Source organism: Pleurodeles waltl, chromosome 4_2 (assembly GCF_031143425.1).
Source record: "Pleurodeles waltl isolate 20211129_DDA chromosome 4_2, aPleWal1.hap1.20221129, whole genome shotgun sequence".
In the NCBI taxonomy this organism is placed as follows: domain Eukaryota; kingdom Metazoa; phylum Chordata; class Amphibia; order Caudata; family Salamandridae; genus Pleurodeles; species Pleurodeles waltl.
Window position 1 is genome coordinate 118,440,794 of NC_090443.1, and position 11,384 is coordinate 118,452,177.

Genomic DNA, 11,384 nt, shown 5'->3' on the forward strand with positions numbered 1-11,384 from the left:
ACATATTTAAAGGCAAATGTCTGAGCAACCTAGAAATTATCAAGATATTTTAAAATCCATCCACACCAACTTTTGGCCATTTCGGAGGATCAAGTACCACCCTTAGAAAAGTAGTACCGGAAATAAAGTTGATAATTTTTATTGCTTGGATGCTGGAAGGTGATCATGGGTAATTTAATCAGTATATTGTGTTTTTGGTAGCAGGCTGTTGGTTGTGGGCATACGCTTGTTAGCACTTGATCGGAGAGTGTCTTGCTTACAACACTTGCCACATTCTGGCAAAATTGTATGTGTCTCATTTGTGCTTTGAGGCTTAGGTGTTGATAATGTTTAGACAATGGGCCTTTATTTTCTTCAGCACTGCATGTAATCTTAGCAGTTGCACCATAACACTTCTCGAGTTTATCCCACACAAGAGTAGCCCAATAGAATGCTTCAGTTAGACTGCGGTGAAAGAGAAAAAGACCCAATTATAGTGAACTACATCTCCCGTACTAACCTCTTCCTTAACAAACCTATTGTCAAGGAGTTTTTGTGTGTTTACCTTATGTCCAGAACATATATTCACTGTGCCACAAGGCACATCCTGTGTTCAGAGCAGTGCAATGTGTACAACTGTTGGAAATGGCCCTTTTTGCAGGGTCAACCCCAGTCTTTTGTCCTCCTTCCTCCTATTGTTTCTGACCTGTGTTTGTTGGCTTTAGGACTCTGGGCACTTTACCACTGCTAACCAGCGCTAAAGTGCATTTGCTCTGTGTGAAGTGTACTGTTGATTGGTTTATCCATGATTGGCATATTTGATTTTACTGGTAAGTCCCTAGTAAAGTGCACTAGAGGTGCCCAGTGCCTGTACATCAAAGGCTACTAGTGAGCCTGCAGCACTGGTTGTGCCACCCACATTAGTAGCCCTATAAACATGGCTCAGACCTGCCACTGCAGTGTCTGTGTGTGCAGTTTTAAACTGCCAATTCGACTTGGAAAGCATACCCAGTTGCCAGGCCTAAACCTTCCCTTTTACTACATGTAAGGCACCCCTAAGGTAGGCCCTAAGTAGCCCCATGGGCAGGGTGCAGTGTATGTTAAAGGTAGCACATATACTAGTGTGTTTTATATGTCCTAACAGTGAAATACTGCCAAATTCGTTTTTCACCGTGTAAGGCCCCTCTCTCTCATATGTTAACATGGGGGCTGCCTTTAAATATCCTTAAAGCTTAGATTCCCTTTGAGAGCAGATAAAATGTGGAGTTTAGGGACTCTGAACTCACAATTGAAAATGCCACTTTTAGAAAGTAGGCATTTTCTTGCTCATACCATTCTGTGACTCTGCCTGCTTGTGGATTGTCTGTCTGGGTCAGTTTGACAGTTGGGCTGTTTTGCCCCTCTCTAGACAGTGACACAAAAGGGGGCGGGGTATAGCCTGCATATCCTGATGAGCCATCTGGGCTAGAGAGGAGGGAGGAGTGGTCATTCACACCTGAAAGGACTGTGCCTGCCCTCACACAATGCAGTCTCCGACCCTGTGGTGTGCGTCTGGGGCCTGGCCTGGACAAGGAAGGATCTTGCAAACACTTGAGACTTTGCTTTGAAGTTTGCCAACTTCAAAGGCAGAAGTGGGTATAAGAAGAAGACCCAAAACCCCAGACTTCTAGAATCTTTCTCGAATCAAAAGGAACCTCTGCCAAGGAGAAGAGCTGAAGAGATGAAGGTCGAATATTGTCCCTTTGCTGTGCTGCTTTGCTGGACTGGCCTGCAGTTGCTGCTTCTGCCTGAAAAGAGTGCAAAGGGTGAACTTTGCTGTGTGTCCTGCTTGAGAAAGTTCTCCAAGGGCTTGGAGTCGAGCTTGCTTCCTGTTCGAAGTCTCAGGGACACCAAAGACTTCAGTTTCCTCGACCTGCAGCACTGGGAACTGTGTGTTTTGTGTTGCTGAGAGGAGAAACCACCGGCTACGACGCCGCTGGCCTGCTGACGCCACATGCAGTCGCATTGCCCCGCTTCGCACCTTGACCCTGGTCTCCCTGACGCTGTCATCGGACGACTTCACTGAGCCGCTGCTTTGCACCGTGACCTGTGGGCCCCTCACTCCGACATCGTCTACTCCCACCGCAGCCTGGGCATCCCAGACGACGCCACACCTACTTACACAGTTGCCGCTGCCTGCACAGTGGCCTGTGGACACTGCTCGTGAGGTACATGAAGCACTGTCCCGCATCGCAGCCCCGGTCCACTGACGCCAGCACCATCGACTCCTGTGTCATCACCAGGCAACCTGCCTTCACCGTGGCCTGTGGACACCGCGCTTGAGGGTCACAAAGCACTGTCCCGTCCCGCACCGCTGACTTGGGCTTACCGACGACAGCGCTTCAGCAACAACAACGACGGTGCCTGCACCGTGACCTGTGGACACTGCACGTCGCACCGCCCCGCTTCATACCCCAGCCCTGGTCTCACGGACGCCATCACCGAACCGCTGCCTGCGCCGTGACCTCTGGGCACCGTGCGTTGCAGCGTCCCACTTCACACCGCAACCCCGACGCCATCCACACCAGCACACCTGACTTCATCAGCCTGGAGTTTGATCCGCAACGCGTGTGACCTGAAGGGCCCGACGACTCCTGCACCGACTCCGGAACCGACACTGCGACGTCAGTGACGCCACTCTCCGGAGCTCACTGCGAGGATCACAACACCCTGCAAATCCAAGGTACTGTTTGTGGGTCTTCTTGACACCGTAGCTGGCACCCAACTCAGTAGCCGGCCTGAACTGTTGGTTTTGTTGATCACTAAGCCGTGAAAGCCCCAGTGGAGCTCTCCACTTCAAGGAACTGTATTTTTGAGTAAATCTTGCAGAATTCATATTTTTATTACTGTATGTTGGATTTTTATCGGATTTGGTCTTCTTTTATATAGATAAATATTGGCCATTTTTCTAAAACTGGTGTGGTGTCCGTTTGTAGTGTTTTCACTTATTACTGACTGCTCGTGCCAAGCTGCCAAGGGGGTGAGCAGGGGTTATCTAAGCGGGTATCTCCCTTATCCCGACTAAAGTGAGGGTCCCTACTTGGACAGGGTGCAAACCGACTGCCAACTAGATACCCCATTTCTAACAACAACTGAAATTATTCTCACTTCAGATTTCATTACTCAATAATTTTACTCTCAGGAAGGGGGGCGGGCATTTGTACGAATAGCTACGTTTTCTGTGACCAAATAAAAAAAAAAAAAAAAAAAATTCAAGGCCTGTATTGTCACAATAAAGGTATCAAGTGTTCTTATGGAAATGTAGATTGTCAAATTCTGCTGTCTTTTTTTCTGATCCCTACATTTTGTTTTGCAAGCTTTCACTGCCAGAATTTGTAAGTAACTTGTTTTTCTCCAAAGTATGAATTTTGCATGGTTGAACAAGGGTCTCTAATCACTATCCTCATGTAAATTAACCTTTTATCTGCAAATTGTATTTCCAGACAATTGTCATTCAATATGAAACTTTATACACTTAAATTTGATCATAAAACCATAATCTCCCACTATTTTCTGTTTGTTTCCACCATTTGTTTGCACTATTCAAATAACTACCACTTTTCTCCAAGTTATTAAATCCACCTTCAACAGATCCAGACTTTTTAACCATAGCATGGTGATTTTATTGGATTTGTAATTTTAGGTTTCTGTTTTAAGTATAGGCTGCTGGTTGAAAACAATAAGGTGGCAGAATGTGGCAGTTTTAAAACAAACACTCTAGTCACTGAGCATCAATTTCCACTTTACAAGGGCTAAAATTACACTCCTTCCTCTTCCAGCAGCCAGAGTTACACCCCTTGACCTTTTGCGGCTTTTGATACTGTTGCTAGGCAAAAGATTAACTTTCCATCTTTGGTGCCATCCAACCAATTTAGTATCAACAATGTCATGTACAACTCCTAATCCCCGTCATTAGAAAAATCCCCAATTAATGGACATTTTACGAACCTTTGTTATATTCCGACTGCAACTTGTCATCTTATTACCCCCTCTGTGATTATAGTGTAGTCAGAAGGTCATGTGGGACAAGTAATCCCTACACTGTAATGGAGGTATAAGCGGACTCTGAACAGGCATGCAAACACTCAGCAGCCACTTGTTGATGTTTAATACAGGTGCAAGTCCTTCAACAGTCTCACTGCAGATTTTGCAGGTTCCAGTAGGCAAAACTACAATCTTCAGCATCTGCCACATCTTTTTGATATCTCGTGGAGACCAAACCCATTCAGTTGCCTGAACAAAGTCATTTACTGTTGGCTGTCCAGACATTCATGGTCTCCTGGATTATTTCCATCCACTGTGTAAGAAATCAATGAAAGAGAATGTGTTACACTAATTATCAGACATTTAGTGATCACAGATGTAAAGCAGCGTCTAGTCTTCCAATCTCAAGCTGTCTCCCTCTGCTTTTCTAGTTTAGTCCCTCAGTTTAGTGACTCTTAGTTCAGCAAGCCCTGGAAAGGTTGATTATTTTTTTTTTTTTTAACAGAGTGAGTTTCCTACCATCTCCTATTAATCAGGTGCATGTGGTGTTATGTTCACTGAGTACTCTCCTTTATGATTATGTAAAAATGATTGCTCTCCTTTAAACAATGAAAAATAAGAATTAACTCTCTAATATGTTCTCTTCCATTGTTGATTAAGGTTAGAACTTCCAGAATCTCATTTACACCAAATAAAAACACATAAAGCACTTTTAGATTTACTTTTGGAAGGCTTTTGGTTTGTTTCAAATGAAGACTGCAAGTTGATAGAATGAAATACGAATTCAGGAATTGGCCTCATACCATTATTGTGTGCCATTATCGTATGCCAGAATATAGAAAAGAAATTGATGAAACAGATATTGTCTTGATAAACTTTGTGTTTCCTATATTTGTAGGCAGTTACCAACCAAACTCTGTAACATAAAATCTTCTCTTCACACTGACATACAGCAGATCCAACTGAGATCACATTTCAGATACTTACAAGATTAGCGAACATTGAGTTTGTCAGGCTTGCGGTCTTGCCAGTTTTGACAACTCTGCAGATCTGGAAAGTTTTTGAGGTTTTTGTGAGGATGACAATTGCCTATGAGAATAACATTTTGAGGTGGGCAAAGATTAAAACTTAAATTAATTTGAAAGTTTTCTCATTTAACCAACTTTGCCCAATTTTCACTTCCAAAAGGCTTTTTTGCACGCATTAGTTTTTGGAGAGAGCTGTCTTGGAAAAACAAATTTGTAACTATTTCCTGGAAAGTGTTTTTTTTTTTTTTTTTTTTTTTTAAAGTGCCTCTCTGCCTCCATCCAAAGCTACCTTTAACAGAAATAACGTGCAAACTTAAGTTGAAGAGTGTAAAATTAATAAAAGTCATACTTTAAAAAGTTGTAATGGAAAACCTTTGCAACTTCTCACATACTTAAAAGGAAAGATCTTTTAGACTTTTGTAGTTCTAACCCTTTCACTGGACACAGTACATTTGACCACAAAAGGTTAGTTATCAGCATTTTGTCTTCATACTTCACTAAGCTAATCTCCCATGTGCCTAGCGTTCTGTACCTGATTAATCTCACCCCCCCCCCCCCCTTGATTAATGTTCAGTTCTACTGAGGTCACATTTTTGCTGGACTGATTTTGTTTTTCTTTCTCTGTCAGTATAATATAGGCATAGGCACTCATCAAGAAATCCTTCTTCTCAACGATATTGATGCAGATGATACGACCCTGAAACAATGATTTGAAGAGACTGCACAGCAAGACCCCTCTATTGTGTATCGGTAGGGCATGGACCACGGCTTACATCTGTTGTCTGATTTCCACCCTAGAGGGATGAAAGGCAAAAAGGGCAAGAAATGAGGAGAGGAATCTTCCACATTCCAAAGGAAATATTGTTTTGCAAATAGGCCTATTAAAAATTATACTTTTAATACATTGCTGCCGTGGGGCCAGAATTGAATGGTACTGGGAAAATTGAGCTACAGTACCGCTAAGATGGCATTCTGCGTAAAACCTGTTTTTCTTCTGCAATTACATGTTAATGCCTGGATCTTGCTAGGAAAGCAACTGCAGCAGCAATGCTGTATTTCACAGGCTGGATGCAGTTTGTGAATTTAGGATTCCGTGAAGTTGCAACTGAATTGAGGTGAGGGGATATTTATTACATTTTACTGTTAGCTGAAAATGAAAGAAAGCTGGCAATATCAAGGCTGTGGTTATACCCAGGGATATTGTAGACCCATACACATTTGTCTCTCATATCTATAACTTTAGTTTGTGTGAATGAATGACACATGGAGTTTACCCACATCAACCTTCTCATGGTTTTCAAGTCCTGATTAATCTAATTTTGTAGAAGTTGCTCATTTTCTATCTCCAGATATGGCGCTGCCACTTTTATCTTGGAGCTACTAAGTGGCCTGAAACTCTAAGCAATAACCAAAGTGAAAGCACCTTTTAAAATGAAGCGAGTTCCTCTGAGCACTGTTGTCCAGGAGACTTTTTTTTTTTTTTTAAATAATTTGTTCTCACGTGGAACACTCAACACCTTTTTCTTACAAAACCCATACGCCTTTTGATTTGGAATGCCAAACTGAGACTTCACAAATATTGGGAGGTTGACTGCTCTGTATCAAATGTACAAATTACATTGAATCAAGTTCTTTTTTAATGTGAGTAATTCAGTATATCACTTGGACAGTTTGTGAAATTTCTAGAGTCACTGTACTGTTTCTTGTTGATAGAGTAGCTTCTTTTTCTTCAAAACTATTCTTTGGAAGCCAGGCAATTCCAAATCAAAAATTGGTTAGTGTACATTAGAAGTACAGATTTATTCTGCTACCCTGACCTAACCCTTGCCTCCCCTCCACCCCCCCAAAAGCTTATTATTGGTTCTGCACTTGAGTATTTGTAGTCATGGGCACACATAGTTCACAGTAGGTGCTAATTTGTGGAGGGGTGGAGTTGTGTTTCTAACTTTTAGTCAGTGTGTGGATGGTGCACCCTTGTGGCTTTTCTTTACATGTTTCTGTAGATCCACTAGTTATTTGTTTTTTGTACAAAATGCTCTGTGCAGTTACTGGTTGATTGAATGAGGACTGATGAGGCTAAAAACTAACTTAATAATACACACAGGAAAATTGTTTTCACTTCTCAGCAATGCTTATTGACCAATTATCATTAGCTTTGCAGTCCATTGAATAATAGGAGGTATTTTTCCCACGTGCTCTAGCTTGGTTCTTGAGCTTTTCAATGACCTCCCCATTTGACATCAAAATGGTAAAATGTAGAAATTTGCTTCTTTCTTATACGTCGTCAGTTCTTTCACACTGTGTACTTTCAGGCATGGTGGTTTGTGGAAAGGTAGGCGAGCACGAGACGAGGCGCAGAGCGAGGAGTGGCAGCTGCGGGCAAGTGCCGCAGGTGTTGCCTCGGGTGCTGCTGCTGCCGCCGGGGTGCAGTAGCATTCCAAGGGGCCGTGTGGCGAGTGGTGAGCGACCCACTGACCCCATGACACACAAGAAAGAGGAGCCAGAGAAGTGCCATTGCTGCAGCCGTTGCACAGGGGGTGCGGTGCACCCGTTTGAAAAAAACAAAATGGGGAAATAAAGGAGCTGCAGCTAGAAAGAGACTGCGAGACCCGGCCCCCCAGAAGTCACTGGCTTGTGGCACATCGAGGAAGGTGAGAGGAAACTGAAAAGTATTGAGAGGCACAGAGGTATGGAGGCACGGACATGCGCTGAGACTTAACGAGACGCCCCACTCCACCTTACAGGCACCCCCTTAGGTCGAAGCAGGTGGGTGAACCTGAAACGTGCCTGGTCGGAACCTCTTGGTGTTGGTTTCAGCTGGTCCTCAAGAGGAGGAAGAAGGCAGGCCAAGGAGTTGGAACAGAGGAGACCAGGAGACTGCCAGTTAAAAGTGGCCTTGTGGAGCACCCATGGTACAATAGAACACTGCGCAAATTTTAAAAAAACAAAAAAAGTCTCTAATGAAACAAAAAAGTGGCAAAGGATATTCGATGGGGAAAGAACGCCGAAAAAACAGGGCTTCTTGAATTAAGAGCTAAATACAAGAAAAAGTGTTGGATGGAAAAACACAGATATTATGAAGATTTGTGGACCAAACGCCTTATGTCTAACAAACAGAAGAGTAATAAAAGGTTTTGGCAATTGGTGAATGGGCTAAGCCAGGGTAATCGACATGTGAATGCAGGTATAGTCGCAGCCACATGGGAAGCCCACGTATCAACAACGTATTCACTTTCCGAGCATCACGGGAAGGAGGTGGCCTCTCGGGCCGTAAGTCATCATAATCCAAGTACGTCAAACTTTGGCTTTAGAGTGAAGTTGAAAACAGATTCCTCTCCATCTGATATTGAACAAGAACACACCCTAATGAACATACACATTGAACATCTGACAGGCCTTATCAAGAATCTAAAATTGGGAGGGGCAGCCGGTCAGAGTGGGATCCCGAATGCCCTTTTCAGAGGAGATACTAAATACTGAGTTTACTATTTGGTGCTGCTTTTTAATGACCTCCAGGGTATTAAGCGGCTTCCAGACGCATGGAAAGGCAGCATCTTCCACCCAATATATAAGACAGGAAATCCTGCATCTCCCTCAAATTATAGGCTAATGGTCTTGATTGATGTGGAAGCTATTGCAACAACTAACGGTATGGATATATACGAAAGACAGCTATTACCACTAAGTCAGACCAGCTTCAGAGCTGGCATGGGAGCATCAACCAGTCTGGCAGCACTGGCTCTGTTGGGTACTAAAGCCAGACTCAAGGACAGTTGGTTATTTCCGTGTTTTATTGATCTGAAGTCTGCCTTTGACCATGTGCCAAGAACTCACTTATGGGAAAAATTGAAAGGTTGAGGCCTTCCCTGTGGTCTAATGAACGCAATGATGGACTTCTAGTCGGGTACTTGGGCGCAAGTAAAAATTGGAGAGGGTGGCCAAGTCACCAATAGAATTCAAACTGCAAATGGATTAAAACAAGGATGTGTACTAGCTCCTATACGGTTTAATTTATACCTTTCAGACTTGCCCGGCGCCCTTACACCCATTAATAATCACCTGCCGGTTTTGGCCAGGGAAGGAATAGCATGGATACAGTATGCAGACGACATGGTTATACTCAGACTACAGCACAGCATTGACACACTTACTACATATATCATTAAGCAAGGTCTGGCATTGAACTTGAGTACAACTAACGTTGTCCGTATGGTTGATACAAAGTTCAAATCTTTTGAGTGGTTCATTAATGGAACACAGGTGGAGGTTGTCCCTATATACAAATACCTGGGTTTCACCATGGATCATCGTTGACCTTTAAAAAACCGCAGCGAACTGCCATTCAAGCAAAGGCCTACTCCTTGACCTACGGATTCAAATTAGTAAAACAAAAATTTAGTTGTCCGTCATATAATCATCTGCTTTCTGTAATGGCAATTTGGCTAATGCCTACTGTTAACTTATGGGACCGAAATAATGCTGGGTAAGGAAGCAGCTTTCTATAACTAAGTTCAAATGAAGACTTACAAATCAGTAATTCAGATCCCACATTCAGTATCCCCTGCTCAGGTACACTTAGAATTTGGTCTGAAAAATTATGAACATCAGAGTAAATGTGCCTATATTCAATTTTGTTGGAGATTGCGAGCAGCAGAGACATGTACCATCTACAACCTATGCTGGATTGAAATTGAGGCGCAACAGCATTGTAACGATAAACACACATGGGGTCATCACTTAAACAACTCTATTAAGGAACTAGGCTTGCAAGAAGCATGGACCATAAGCCTGGGTAAAGTGGATTTTTACCGGAAGGCAAATGCTGCCACTAGGCTGCTGTCCTCAATCACTGACAAACACACGCTCTCTAGAAGATGACATGCCGGGACCATAATGACATCATGCAAATCTCCACCGGCTCAGGATTATCTAGCAGTACCCTTTACCCAGACATTGAAACATCAATTTATGCTTTTGCGATTTGCTATGATGGAAAGCAAAGACATGGTCCCTTCATGAAGACAGCAAGCACAGTCACATTCTTGTAGACTTTGCGGGTACAAACAAGAGTCACTTGTACAGGTTTTTTGTGTGTGCCTGGCATTGTCATAATATAGGAGAATGTACTTGAAAAATATTTTTAGGTCACTGAACATACGCTCATGGAGGCTGGCTGTTATTAGTTGGTTAAGTGGTATTTTAATCCCGTTTTCTTGTCGGAGGACTAAATTCATGGTTCAGGCCCATAAAGAAATGGAGAAAATAGCTGAGTAGGTAGTGAGTGCCCATCATGGTCTACATGTCTCCATGCCGATGAGTACCTAAATGGTAAATCTTAGTTATTAGTAAATTAGTTTAAATTATGTGTCATCTGTCTTTAAGAATCTGACTGTTTTTATTTTAGTAACTAGGATGCATTGTCACTTTTTCATGGATGTAAGCGAGTGCTTGAACTTAAGACCAGCGAAGAAAAGATGAAATCAGTTGATTAGGTCTATTTATGCCCGTAAGCGTTTTCAAGCCTAATATTTTAAGAAATGATTCAGTATTGGGACAAACCAAATTTTTGATGTGTACTCAAATTTTAACTCAAGCATGTTTGAGTGTTTATAATGTACGAATATGTGATTAGCGTTGGTTTTAATTAACTTTTCTAATAAATTATTTACGACATCAAAATTATCTCTAAAGCGCCACTTTCAGTTTTTTTTTTTTTTTTTTTTTTTTTTTTTTTTTGACTAAGTTAATCTCCCATGCCCTTTGATGGAAATCCAGTCTTGTAGGTTCTAAACAGTCTGAAGTTGATAGTGTACTTTTGTAGTTTGCAAAAACTGTCTCTTAAAAAATGGCCCAAGTATAGGGTTTTCTCAGCGGACTTGAGAAGAATGGTGTGTTCGATGGCATTTGTGGCTGTAGTAGATACACATCTGCATACTTCTGCCATCTAGAGTTAGGTCTGGTGTGTTGCAAGTTTGTTTTTTCGTCAAAGAAGCATTTTCGAGTCATGGGATCGAGTGACTTCTCCTTCTCGGTGATACTGCACATGGACATCGACTCCTTTGTTAGATTGTTTTCTCTCTGCCGTTGGGTTCAGATGTGTGTCTTCTCTCCGTCTTTCGACTTGCTACAGTTCGAAATGTTTCCTTCCGTCTTCTCTTTATCAACAGTATTGTTTCTCGATCGCGTATTTCTATCTTTGCGTTCGTCTCCACTCGTCGGTCCTGGCACCAACTACATGCACTACGAGGTGACCTCGCCCGTTTTGTGCCCACCTCCCCATGCAGCACTGAAGAGTATGCAGAGCTGATGGAACAGATGACATTTTGTTTCTCTCCTCGGTGCCACTTGAAATTC

The 11,384-nt window shown here is 42.6% G+C and overlaps 1 protein-coding gene across 3 annotated transcripts in view; it reads left to right on the plus strand.

Moving 5' to 3' along the window:
- The window catches only part of SLC11A2 (solute carrier family 11 member 2), a 334,480-nt gene extending 327,974 nt beyond the window's left edge, over nucleotides 1-6,506 (plus strand). For 2 of the 3 annotated variants that reach the window (XM_069230910.1, XM_069230912.1), the window contains one exon: nucleotides 5,659-6,506. In XM_069230910.1, coding sequence (XP_069087011.1) covers nucleotides 5,659-5,739 — 81 coding nt within the window. In that variant the 3' untranslated portion in view covers nucleotides 5,740-6,506. The remainder of the gene's footprint in view (nucleotides 1-5,658) is intronic. The other variant, XM_069230911.1, reaches the window with a different exon arrangement.
- The last annotated feature ends 4,878 nt before the right edge of the window (nucleotides 6,507-11,384 follow it).